The 14,436-nt window shown below is 37.6% G+C and overlaps 1 protein-coding gene across 1 annotated transcript; it reads left to right on the top strand.

The window, feature by feature from the left end:
- Window positions 1–4,814: 4,814 nt before the first annotated feature.
- Window positions 4,815–13,976, top strand: LOC118222633 (endothelin receptor type B-like). The gene is made up of 8 exons (XM_035408363.1): window positions 4,815–5,123; window positions 5,423–5,887; window positions 7,342–7,454; window positions 7,558–7,762; window positions 8,756–8,905; window positions 9,765–9,898; window positions 9,992–10,100; window positions 11,903–13,976. The coding sequence occupies exons 2-8, from the start codon at window positions 5,441–5,443 to the stop codon at window positions 12,032–12,034; spliced, it is 1,290 nt and encodes a 429-aa protein (XP_035264254.1). The 5' UTR covers window positions 4,815–5,123; window positions 5,423–5,440; the 3' UTR covers window positions 12,035–13,976.
- The last annotated feature ends 460 nt before the right edge of the window (window positions 13,977–14,436 follow it).

Raw genomic sequence — 14,436 nt, forward strand, 5'->3', positions numbered from 1 at the left:
CAGACTCATTCAAGGTAACAGAGAGGTAACAAATGCTCAAATAACAGCTGTTTACAACAGTGGTGGGCAGGAGGGCATCTCTGGATACACAACACATCAAACCTTGAAGTGGTTGGGCAACAGCAACAGAAGACCATTCCAGGCTCCTCTCCTATCAGCTAATAACAGGAAGGGGCTGCATGCTAACATTGTTAGCTCTATCCGTGGCTGTAGATGGATGGCACTAGCTAACTTAACACCTATCTTAGAATCTACTTTAATCCACCTCTAGTGAGCGAATTAGTCTAGCATCATATGATGATTTAACTCATTTTCTGTTAGTGTTGTCATATTAACTCAAGCATCAAATATAGGTTAATTCTTCAATGGAAAAAAGGGATATCTATAGCTAATTTGAGAGCAGCTCACTTCTCATTCTAACACATCACAAAAAGATGATGTAAGTGATCATTCATGAATCAAAAAAGGACCTATTAAAAATTGTGTATTTTTTTTTTTTTTTTATAATATCTGGTGCTTTCCCTTTGATACCAATTGAGCATCATTTCAATCCCCCCACATAGTATAAGAATTGTTGCTGACCATGTGCATTCCTTTATGACCACAGTCTGACTGCCTGCAAACCATGCTTATACCCTTTGCATGGAGAAATCTGGCACTTGCGAGAAACGCAATACCTCAGACAAAAACCAAATTGACCACATAGCTTAACGGCGTCTCCCTTCGACACAGTCACCATCGGCATCCTCTGAAAGCTTGCCTTTCTTTCCTCCTGCTGCTTAGCAAAAGAGGAGAATCAGCTCCTCCTGGTCTCCAGGGCAGCTCAGGGTTGCATCTTTCGGTGCAAACAGTGACTTCCATTCAAAGAGACGCGGAGGGTCACGAGGAATCACTCAGAGGTAGTTAGCCAACGCTGAGCACACTTCCAGCCATTCATGCGTCGTTGTTTTCTGTTCCCCTAACAGCCAAGCCTGGCTATTTTGTGCAAAAGGTAGAGTGTCAACAACAGAAGGAAAGTGAGAGAAGGACACAGAAGGGAGGCACACAAAGAGGTTTCTGCTTTTTTTTCCTCAACATGCTCGCTTTTGAGCTGGACAAACCGTATTAGTGAGCAAGAATGTGCAAGAGAATGTGATTTCAGTGTATATATGGGGAATAGGTCAGTATGAACCATGTCAACAAAAGAAAGCATCCAAAGCTTGAAAACATTTTCCTCTTCCACTGACACCAGCTCAGAACATTATTCTGAGCCATTATTTAGGGATTTTTACAGTATTATATCATGTAAGATATTAGCCAAATTAATTTTCTCTCAAAAGGTGGGAGCATTTAACAAGGGTGAAATAAACACATTAAAGGGTAGTTCACTTTCTGGATTTTTTGAATACTTTTTTTCACTTATATATTATATGTTTTCAATTGGCCCAGACAGATTTTGTGTATGTTGAAGGATATTTTTGATATTTCTAAAGGCTTCTGATGACCTTTTTACTTTAAAATCGCAGGTATTGGGGCATTAAGGGATTTGATGTGTAAAGCAGGATAATACACTCACAGTAAGTAAGTCCATAGGAGCTTGTATAGTGATGATATGCATCTAGAGGCTGTACATATGCATATTGCCTAATTATTAGTGCTATCAAACATCCCAAACAGGGAACTGTCCCTTTAAGACACTGATATGGAAAAAGAGCTGTCCGAATATGTTCCTTGTAAAAACTTGTCTCAATTACTTGCATTTATGCCATTGTGTTTGAGCAGTGGGCAGAATAATGTAAACGCGGTTTTATATGTTTCCACATTGATCTATTAAAGGCCATTCTCACGCATCCCTCAGCCGGAAACCATGGGTACAAAAAGCTAATTGGGAATTGTTAGCAGTTGTGGTGAAACCGGAATGGTAGGCCTGCCACAAAAGAAGACAAAGGAAGACACAGCCCACTGGAACATCAGTGCTCACCATCGCCAGAATCTTACCTCAATATCTCATCGGCACTCACAACACATTCAAACACGTTCAGCTCCTGACTGAACACAGCTGCCATGGGCTGCTGAGAGTCAACACCCCTGTTCAAGATCAGCTTATCAGATTCAGGCATTTCAGGCTTTGCATATTTCTACATATGAACTGCTGCAGAGAAACCCGGATGCCTCTGTGGACATCCAGCGCAGAGCACTTTGTCATGCCTAGGCACAACGTTATTCCAAAAGAAAGGAGGCAAATACTAGCTGATGCAATGTTGTGTTCAGAGAAGCATCACACTTTTCTGTAATTCCATGATATTATGCAATGCCCTCCATTAAATAGTGATTATTTATTTTTTTGCAGCATAGGGAGTTTAATAACTGCTGGATTTTTTCTTATTATTGCTTTGGTTATTTCTTTAGCTTTACTATTTGGACATGCATGCACCATCTTCACTATAGATTAAGTATTAATATGTCATCAAGTGCTCCAATACATTTTCAATTCTTCTGCCAGGCTGTGTTAGGGTTTTTCAACAACTTTTTTCATGGGGCCACATTATTTTCTGAAAAATGATGCAATGTGGTCAAAACTTTTCCACAGTTTTCTCAAACAATGTGTGAACATGTCTATGAACAACATTGAGGCACAGGCATAGCCATTATTTTTTACTCTGTGGTTTGGTCGGGGATATGCAGACACTGTTGAATCAGATATGGACACAATTTTGATGAGTATGGGTAATTTGGGTGCCATTTTTATTTAGGTCTTCCCTGAATAATTAAAGTGTCCAGAATAAAACCACATATTACAAAAGACTGTGTAATTGAATTGCTAAGCTCTGCCTTTGCCTAATTTGCTTGAATTATGTTTTTTAAATTTTTTAAAAATTAATTAATTAATTTTTTTTAGAAAATGGGCGATGAATGGGTTATGTACATAAGTGAAGAGATTTCTGCTATTATTTACATACAGTTTTGTCTATTCACAAAAGACTACAGCCAAAAACATCAATGCAAATATAATGTCCAAAAACACACTCAATAACTGACTTGATCAGCATGTTGTCCTAATTTTTAATAAATGAGATATATAAATATTTAAATTATGTTTTTTCTTCAACTGACAGGCCATAATGTTTCATGTACGGCCAACAGATGGCAAAATCAAAAATAGACGGATGATTTACTTACTTAAATGCTGAATCTAGCTATTAATTATTATTAGTATTTATTTTATTGGTCTACAATTTGTGATTAATGAAATAACTTAAAATTTTTGTCAAAGTGATTTGATCATGTCATATGATATATACTTAAACCCAGTATTATATGAATCAGTGCAAGTGCATGGTGGTGTTCTTTTCATCATGCCCACGTTCCCAAACCCACAAATAAAATGATAATGCAATTCATTAAAATGATTGCATTCATTTATTAAATTACTTTCTTGCAACATCTACCCAATAGTTTTACAATTAATTCCCATAACTTTTTTTGCACTGCAGTGTAAACAAAACTGTGGGTAATTTTGAGTTGCCAGCATAAAGACTTTTGCAAAGTTAGCAAGCTACACTTATTGAAACACCATTTAAGCAGCACTCCATTTTACTTTGTTGTCTGAGAACAGGAAATTCAGTGTTACCTGCATTAGGTTTGGCCACTGACACTGGAGCATGATCATTAACACAATACTGTTTCTCTTCTGCTTGTGACTAGGGCTTTTGTTGGTATTAACTGGCTTACACAGCAGACACGGCTTTCACAACTTAGGTCCTTTTGTGAGGAGCGCCAGAGGGGCGAAGTGGGCATTGACCAGTGATGCCGGCAAACGCATTCCCCATACAATAGGCCGACTATGTCCCCATGTTGCTTCTGGCACTGTAAATCACACTTCTCTGCATGAGAAGAACCTACCATTCACCCCTCAACTGGCCATCACAGTCATCCTAATCTGAAGCTTTGGGTTTTAACTGCACTGTGCTTCAGAAGGAAGAAGGGTCATGTTAAAAATTTGCTCAGTTTGCCTATTTCAAGTAGCAGCTGGCAGTGGTGGTTCCACTTCAGGATAGAATAAATACCTACCCTATTAAGAAAATAAGATACCGACCAATTAAGAAAAACTATAAAATGATCCACTGCTTCCTCACTCAGAAATTCAATTGATCATTTTCCCACAATACATTGCCCAGAATATATTCAAAAACACGGTTGTAAGCTTAAACTACATTATCAGAATTTACCAATGTTTTCAAATTGTTTAGGGAGTTGTTTTGAAAGTATTTAACAAACTTAGTTGTTTTTTCCCACGGAGGAATTTAGTCTTTCATAACATGAAATGAAGTAATCAGCAAAGCCGTTACAATGCTGACAGCGTGTCCTGTTTGTAGGGTATCTAGCTTCAATGAGTCTTTTCTTATGAGAGATCATAAGATACATCAATGGTGGAATCCTTTCTCATCTCTGTGATCTGACCGTTTTATCAGTCTTTTGAGTTAGATTAAATGCGCGCGCGTGTGTGTGTGTGTGCATATGTCAGTGTGGTTGAGATTTAGAACTACTTAAAGCACTTTGTTTTATCTGTCACTGCATTCTGTTAGGGTCTTGTCGTTGCCATCTAAATAAATATTTCAGGAACATCCTGCACAAGATACATCTCACGTGATCAATCCGAGATCATGGTAAAACAGAAATAACTATTACAATTAGTGGGAAGTGAGAGTTGATTCAAGGCCAATTATATGTCCCTAATTGATTATGAAGTGGCGCGCGCGCATTTCTCCCTTGCGTTTCTCGACACTTTGTAGGAGGGATCAGTAATTACTATGGTTCGTGACGAAGCTCAGGAGATAAATGCCCTGGACTGCGAAATATTGTTCATCTGCACAAGCGTGTGAAGTCGGGTCACAGGCTCGGGGACATGTTCAGCCTTCCCAAATGTTATCCGTTGCGCTGATCGACATGGGGGAGTTGGTGACAAAGACACTTTTTTACGACTGAGGCAGCGGAAGTTCGATGTATTGCCAATTTTTCATACGGCGTTTTAAATACATTTCAACCAAGAGGGAGCGGGACCGAACAGAATACTCGCAGACATCCAAAAGTTTTTTTTCAAGTGGACAGCAATTTCTACAGGTCCAGCTCCTCTTAAATTTAAGGTAACCAATATGATTCGAATATGCTCTGCTGTTTCATGAATGTCTATGCCAATGGCTGTTCTATGTTTTAATTTTAAGTTTTAATTTGTACACAATAAGCTAAGAGACTGGAACGCTTTGGTGTCGTTTGTGTTTATTTTATAACGTTTAGCTCAACTGAAAATCCATACACTGACTACTCTGATAAGATATGTTCTCTATCCTAACAACCTTGAACACACTTAGTCTTCCGCGGATACTGAAGGCATGACCTGCTTTTTGTACAATGCTGATAATTTGTTTCATGCATTATTTTGCAGATAACCACGAAAGACAACATGCCGAATAAATTTTTCGTATTCTGTCTCCTATTGCTGGTTTTTGTGGAAACTTTTATTGTAGTCTGCGCTCAGACGGAGGCCGACTACCTGGGGCCAGTTGTTAATGATATCATCGGAGCAGCTGCGTCCCCAACACAGCAATCTGGAAGAGATAAGGACAGCCTGAGCGCGAACAGTTCACACCCCTGGCCCATGTCTCCCGGGCGACCCAGAGCGCACCCACCTATGTGTTCCGGAACTACTGAAATCAGAGATACATTTAAATATATAAACACCGTGGTCTCTTGTCTTGTGTTCGTTGTTGGAATAATCGGGAACTCGACATTATTGAGAATCATCTACAAAAACAAAGGCATGAGGAACGGACCCAACTTTCTTATCGGCAGTCTTGGTTTGGGGGACCTCTTACACATTATAATAGATATACCCATTAATGTTTACAAGGTGAGTTGGTTATATATTCGTGATTTAGTGGTGGAACTGTGGAACTTATTTTTAAAGTGACGCCACACTGCAGTAACAAATTCGACAGGTTGAACGAATGCAGTGAAGTTTGCAACTAAACTGAGCAACCGATCCTTGGAAATAAATTTTAATGTGTGCGCGGTAGAAATGTATCCGATATACAGGCCTGAAAGTCAACACATTTTTAGAACAGGCTAAGAAGACATTCAGAAATGGGTAGTGCATAGAAGGTATTTTTATTGGTAGGTACTGTATATTGTATATCCCTAACATCAACACTCAGATAACTGCCTTAAGAAGTGCTTGCCTTTATGATTAATGCTATGCATTATGCGGTTGCATAAATGCACTTTGAGGAAGAGACAGAGACAGATTATGGATACTTTATTTATTCATGAAGTCCCTGGAAACCTCGTCATCTTATAAGAACCACTATGGAGGCAAACAACGGGTAATTCATGTTCATTCCTGGACACTTAGAAAAATAAAGACTTCTTAGGCAAAATAGTCTTTGTGAAGATTATTTACAGTAAAGGATAATTCACAGAACATGCGTGCGATCACATTTTATCGTCAACTGTGTGTAAGAACATTTCCAAGAACAATTTGGCATTCATTTTTGTTATGTATTTGTTCATGGCTGTTTCCTTATGCTAATAACTTGTCAGCATTCAGCATTCATCATATCATACACCTGGGATATGCACAAAAATAAAGGTCTGCACATGTGTCATGAATCCCATATTGGTTTTTTGTTGGAACATTTTTAAGAACAAAAATGAGAATCATTTAAGAAAAGTTTTGTGAATGAGGGCCACTGTGTATAAATAGAGAAGCTACACCTGATATTAATTACAACATAAGATGTTCATTAGTTGCAGCAGTTCTTTTAATTAATTATTGTGTTACTATTGCATGCCTTCAAATAAATCCAGGCCTATTTAAAAAAAATATATATCTATGGACATTTGAAAGTGTTCTACATATCACCAAAATTAAAATGGCAAACATTTGCCTCTGATAAATAAATAAATGATTCTAATACCTAGGTGCTGGTTACTTCACTACAATGAGCTTTGAGCAATACACATGTAGGTTTCACTTTTTTTTTTTTTTTTTACAGCTGAGTTCATAACGCTATTTAAGAAACAAAAATGTTACAGTAATCTTTGTTTAGGACAAAGTACATTACTGTAGGTTATAGATTGGATCTCGACCTATGTGACCTCTAATAATAGCAAATCACTTGAATCCAAATGACTAAATCCTCTACTGTAGATTTAAGTGGTTTGTAGGCTGTGTAAACCAAATCTAGTTTTACCTGGTTCTTGCTCCTGGACTTTAATCTAAGTATGTCTATGATGTTAAATGTATTTTGTAAATCAAATAGAAGTATATAAGAAACACCAACCTAACCGTTCATTTTTTTCTAGCTGTTGGCTGTAGATTGGCCGTTTGGTGTTGGACTCTGCAAACTGGTGCCGTTTGTTCAAAAAGCATCTGTTGGAATTACGGTCTTGAGTTTATGTGCATTGAGCATCGACAGGTATATATAAACTTATATTTGACTTTGAGGGTTCTATAATTTGATAAGCATGTTTACTTTATGACCCAGACCAGAGCTAATTTTACCAATCATTTTTTTGTAGGTATCGGGCTGTCACATCATGGAATCGTATCAAAGGAATCGGTATTCCGAAGTGGACCGCGATAGAAATCGCATTGATATGGGTCATATCAATCATCCTAGCTGTGCCTGAGGCTGTTGCCTTTGACATGATTGCAATGGAGTACAAAGGAGAGCATCTGAGAATATGCCTCCTGCACCCAATGCAGACATCCAAGTTCATGCAGGTAAGGGACGCATACTATTTAACAGATGTCACCGAAAGTGCAAAAGCAGCAGAAAATATGCTTTTTAAGATTAACTTTTCGCTTTTCCAAGTCAGTGTTTATGTAGTTTGTTTCAAGTCTGTTTCAATGTAGTACACATTATAGCCTACACAGTACTGACCACTGCAGAAGTGGTTTTGAACAAAAAATCAGATTAATGTAATCATTTGGATTGAGCAGTATAGAATTGTATTTGCCTGGATTCAACCACAATGTATCCTTAAATTTCAGTACAAGTACATTCAAGTGTTAGTTTTTATCCTTTAGAGTGTAAGAATGTACTTTCCTTTGAAAGTGTTGTGTTAAGTCAAAATTAAGGATAAATTTTGATTGAATCCAGGATGCATAGTTGCAAATGCAAATGTATTTAATGTAATTTATTCACTGTAGTTATTTGAATGACTTCATTGTGGCGACTTTCACTATGTAAGTATTAGTGCAGTTGTGCCAATTTAAACGACACCAATGGATTTTCTCTGAATACTCAGTAGGCTACCTTTAACTCCCAAGGAGGTTTTAATTTAGTCAGACTGGACAGAGAAAGAAGCATTAGGTCATTGGTAAAGAGATAAAGCTTGAGTGGCTATGGTCTATTATGGATATTGCCAAGGCTAGAGGATGTCCATAGGAAATGAGCTGTGATTTAACAGCTGAGCTTTAACTATAGGTACAAGTACGTTCTTTGACTTGGACTGGTTGCTATCAAAATTTATCTATAACTTTGACTCACAATTAAAGCTTTTAACAGTTTTAACACTTTTCCTTGTGTTATAAATGCTTGGTATATCCACTCTTCCTCCTTTCCATTGGTTCATATTTGTTCATAGAACTCTTGCTGCCTTGCAAATGTGAGATGTCCGAATGCATGATAAAATCCAAGTAAAGGCTGTGATTTGTGTTCAGTTAGGAGAGAAAAAATGGATATTCTCTTATTTCTCTCCTTTGTGTTGGCAGTTTTATAAGTCGGCGAAAGATTGGTGGCTCTTCAGCATCTATTTTTGCATGCCTGTGGCCTGCACTGCAATCTTCTACACGCTCATGACCTGTGAGATGCTAAGGAAGAAGAATGGGATGCAGATTGCTTTGACTGACCATCTGAAGCAGGTAGGAATGTACATTGTTAGTCCAAGCAAATGGAATAACAGAACCAGTATATAATGTAATATATAGGGAGCTGTTGTTTAATCATGTTATCCAATGAGGAGCATTTTTAGCTGCGACCGCAGCTCTATAGCTCTGTCTGTCGGTCGGTCGGTTGGTTGGTCGGTTGGTCGATTAATCCACAAAAGTGTCCCACCCTGTAGTGGCCACAGTTTTCGCCCCAGGAGGCTGAAATTTGGCATGGAGTTTGGTCATGACCGAAGGTAGAGCTGAGTAAATTTCAGGCCGTTTGACCAAGAGGGGGCGTGGCGATGGGCGGGGCCTATAACAAAAAGGCGCATAACTCCCGAGGGGTTCACAGATTTGCGCAAGATTTTGTGGAAAGGTTGGTCATGAGCCAAAGAAGAGGTCACGTGTTTGTGTGAGGGTGTGTGCGTGGATGCATGCAAATGCTCTCAGTCAAAGCAGCATGTTTTAGCACAGTTGTTATAATACAGTACCGTGCCAGAAACATGAAAAAAAAAAGAATTTTGTTAGGAAGTCCTGACCACTGTTTTTATTGGTTAATTTAAACGAAAGCAACAAGTGGTATCCTAGTGTTTACAATTACCAGAGGATTTAGCGGTGCATTCGCGATTTACAAATTAACTGTTGTTTTTAAACAAATTGACTTGCAAAAGTACATTTTACATAGCAAACAAAAACCAATTTGACCACTTTAAAACATACAAACATTTTTGAGTTTTGACCTCCATTCCCAAAGTATTCCTATTGCCAAGGTTCTTCTGTATATTATCATTATCTAACAGTTTGAATGTACAATGATGAAAATCCCTAATTGTCTGTCTGTTTCTGCCTACAGAGACGAGAGGTGGCTAAGACCGTTTTTTGTTTGGTGCTTGTGTTCGCGCTCTGTTGGCTACCCCTGCATCTCAGCAGAATCTTGAAATTGACCATTTATGATGAAAAGGACCCTAACAGGTGTGAATTGCTAAGGTACGGAAATTATTTTAAAAGTCAGTTACAGTGTCGGTATGAAACTTCGCTTTTTACGTGATGCTATTTGTTTATCGTTTGTCACCTCTACAGCTTCTTCCTGGTGCTGGACTACATTGGCATCAACATGGCCTCTGTGAATTCCTGCATCAATCCCATTGCTCTGTACATGGTCAGCAAAAGGTTTAAGAGCTGTTTCAGAGTAAGTAGCCATACTGTTTCTTTGTTACTGCCAAAGCCCTTATAGATTAGTGATGCGTTTTCATTTAAATGATTAATTCTGCCTTTGCAGACAGGTCAGAAAGTGGATGCATTGTTGTAGCCAGTGATGATGATGACGTTTGCACTTAGGTGAGGGCGATGTTTGGTTTGTTGAGAGAGCAGCTCAGTCGCTGTTGGGCGTGACTGTGTAAATTGTGTCATGGAGCATGAGGTGGGGGGAGGGGGCTGATAGTGATCAGGGCTAATCAGACAGTCACGTAGCCTAGCAGCATTGAGTCATAGGGACCTCAGAGATTGCCAATTGCTAGTTTGGTCTTGTGCAAATGGAATTGTTTTCACCTGTGCCAGGTTTGGTAGTTTTGCGGTCGGCAGTAAACCCATTTGCGCCAACATGGATAGGGTGGTGCAATAGGGGTGTGTCAATTGAAAAATTTGGTGCTTGCAAGTTTTGTGTTAATGCATTTGCATTTTACTGGTGCATTGTGTTATTTTGGGGGGCATTATGAATGTGCACATATGGATGTATGAATACATAACACAGATAGGAGCACATTTACAGGCAGTAAATTTACAGTGGCACAACATAGTGGCAGCAGTGTTGACTAATGGTAATGGTTAGGGAGCTGAACGAAGTTCAATTCCCAGGTAGGATGCTGACGTTGTACCCTGGAGCAAGGTAACTTCAGTAAATATATCCAGCTGCATAACGGATGTAAAAATGTAAAAAAAATATTTTTTTTAATTGATGTGAAGAAAGACAGCAAAGAAAGAAGGTACATGGTAAAAATATTTTATTTTAGGGGAAAAAAATTATGAAAATTAAAACTATTCCGTCTCACCTTTGTTTTGATATCATGAGTAGTGGTGTGTGGAGAGGCTCGTAATGGAGCCTCTCATAATGTGGTTGCTCTTCGGCCATGATGAAATTAGCAGTTGCTAATGCACCACAGCTATCTTTAAAAGTGAAAGAAGTGGGGCAGTCTGGCTGGCAATAATGAAACCAAAGCCCTTTCACAACCACAGTTCATTTATTCCTGTCAAACCAGCCTCTATTACAACTGCTCCATAGTTGCACTCAGCCTGATAATAAACTTGCTGATATTGAGCAAGGCACACCCTAATTTGCCAGTGCCTTGTGTTAGGTCTAGCATTTGACAATTGCACCTTCGGGCCAAATAGGGCCACTTATGTTTCTGAATTATGATAATTTTTCCATTTAAACAAATATATTTTTATACATAATTTGCAGAGCAGCTACATTCATTCTCATTTTCTTTTAAGCATTGTTTTTCATGTCTTGAGGAACAATGTCTTACTCTGCCTACAGTAAGCATGACTAATGCCAGATCCTTTAGCTACAGTCTGCACTTCAAATGCATAAAACCAAAAGCTAACCTTTTTAGCTGGTGACACATGCATTTCATCATTAATTGAAAGAAAGAAAATTGTGCAATAATATAAAAAGGTATTGAGGTATGAGGCATTTTAATGTATTTTTTAGCGTTTAAAATAATTTATGCAATAAACAAATGATTGGAATTGTATATTTTATGTTATATTTAATTATATTTATATATTTTTATTTTGAATATTTTAGTTGTTTTTATATATACAGTATTTGTACTGCAAGAATTAGACATTAGAGTTTTAGGGTTTGGGGCATAAAAGCATGTGTCCTGCCCTAAATGTTGTTCTACGGCATTGCCAGTGTTTCCACCTTAAGGAAAATGTTGCAAATGTGGTGCTTCTGTCATGTGACACAATGCCATGGTCTTCCCGCAGTCCTGTCTGTGCTGTTGGTGCACTTCTCCCGAGATGCTGGATGAGAAACAGTCTTGCATGAGGTCCAAGGTCAATGGACGCGGCTCAGAGCAAAGCAACTCCCGAGGCAGCAATAAGTATACCTCTGCCTGATGGAGGCGCCGTTGCTGTCTGCTCAGTGTGACTTTTTGAGCCTAGCCAACAATAGCAAATCTTCTGTGCTCTTATAGCCTCAGAAGACTTGCAGAAATGTGCTGAGAATCTTTATTCTGTTCCACAGTAGCTAAGAGGGCTGCATGGGAAATGGAGGCAATTAAAAATTGCCAATATGCAAAACATTTCCCTGTCTGTATTTTATGGATGAAAAAAAAAAAAAAAACTATACTATACTATAGCACAGTAAAAGACTGAAGACTAAATTAGCATTTAGGCGACATAAGTTTGGAATAAAGTTAAGTGTGCTTTTGAACATTATAGCTGTGGGCTTCATTTCCATCTACATGAACATATCATTATTTGTCAATTAGTTCAGCTTTTTGTTAGTGGAATCTGTTATATCATCCTTGGTTTGAGTTGTATGGAAATAGACATACAGTAAAATTTTGCTAAAATGATACAGTAGACCTGGGGAGAGGGTGTCTTCACCAAGGATACAGAATTTTATTTGCATTATTTCTTCAAATCAGACAACCATTCTTTACTGTCCTATGGATTATTTGAATAAACAGTTATTCTTAACTCAGTGGCAACTTTAAAGTTACACAGTTCTTGGTGGTAAATGCATATGCCATCAGAAGACAGTTGTTTTTGAACTTTTTTCCTCCAACTTGAACTTTTTTTCCTTGGTTTAAAGAAAATAATTTATGTAAAATAAGAAGCACTATGGGCTGGCCCTGTGTTTGTACTGACTCACTGAAGAACTGGCAGTAGTTTGTGTATACACAAATATATTAATTACAAAATGCCTCCCGGACCATTTTATCTACAACTTAAAGTGTTGAGGTGTTGGTTGTTGCATGTATTACATGTGAAATACATGCATGCAAATACATATTTCAAATGTATCCATCCATCCCTCTAGCATGTGTATAGCAGTTAAGGCCATAATCTTTCGGCAAGCTGCTCTGATTTGGTTTCCAAGGGGCATGTCATTTCGGGGCTTGCATACTATGGATACTAAAACAAATGCATACTACAAAACAGTTGGAAGATTTATACATGAAAGTCATGTACTCTTGTACCTTTATACATAATCGCTGATCATAAAAGATTTCTTTTAAATTATTTTTTTGAAGGATTCACAGAAGCAGCACATTAAAGTAAAGCCCTCTTTCATCTAGCTGCTAAACCAAAATAAAGTTTATTGTTCATTATATCAGTGCTGTGCTTGTATTGGTTGGTTATCTGCCATCTAAAACCGTACACTGAGCCAAATAACAGATGACCCTTTCATTTTAAAATACGCATACCGCTGTGCTAATTGCCGTTTTAATGCCAAATGGATAATGCATGTGTTTTGTGAATCTTGCTGGATTGAACATTAGATTAGCATTGGAGAGAATTAAGCAGTGTAGTTTTCATGCATTGACTGTGACATTACATTTTGTTGTTTTGTAGTTCTCTTTTGAGCCATCTCATATATTTTAACCAAAACATGAATAAAATTGTATATACTGTGTCTAGAAGTCATTCTTAATGTAAGTATCCAATGCTGGAACTAAAATAATCTGTTTTTGAGGGAGACATTGTTATCTAGCACTTACCTAAATTATAGGTTTATTATTCAGAGGTAGGAACTCTCTTTTTTTCTTTTTTATGCCATAGTTCAGCCCCATTTTTAACTTTCATGTCATTTATGAATGGTTATTTCTTCCATGTTTGGATCCATGTGATTAGTTACTTTTAAAAAAAGTTTTAAATGTGTTATTATGTTCATAAAGTGTCGATTATCATTGTATTTTATAAAACTTGATATTTTTACATTAACCTTAATGTATTAGTATTCTGTCCATGAAGTGAAAGGGCTAAGCACCACTTATTTCTTTACTGTGCTTAACTGAAATTAAACACTGCCAGACTTTGCAATGCCACCCTATATCTGCAATGTGTACGTTTATTTTAAAATAAAAATATGAACATACCCTCTCAGACCTGTTTTATTTGGAAGTGAAAGATAATGTAATCTGTTCAGACACATTCTATTACCAGTGTCTAGTCTAATACATGGTCACATTTTGATATAATTTTTTCAGGCCTTCAGTGTCTACTTCTTAAGCCACTTAAACATTGTGTTGTCATGCGAGGATAGATTATTTATGATCAATTTACGTCTGTACTAAATATTAAAAGGGACTCTAATCATGTGCGGGCCTTGTTATAAACATGCCAGAATAAAATATTACAGGCCATTTTGATTGTGATCTAGTGAAAATTCATTTGGGGATTGTAGTGAAATCTTTTTAAAATACTTAAATACTTATCATTGTGAAGGTGAGATAGATTTCACTGGCTGTTAACCAGAAGTTTGCTATGTGATTTTATAGACCACAGAATTT

Source organism: Anguilla anguilla, chromosome 3 (assembly GCF_013347855.1).
Source record: "Anguilla anguilla isolate fAngAng1 chromosome 3, fAngAng1.pri, whole genome shotgun sequence".
NCBI classification, from domain to species: Eukaryota; Metazoa; Chordata; class Actinopteri; order Anguilliformes; family Anguillidae; genus Anguilla; species Anguilla anguilla.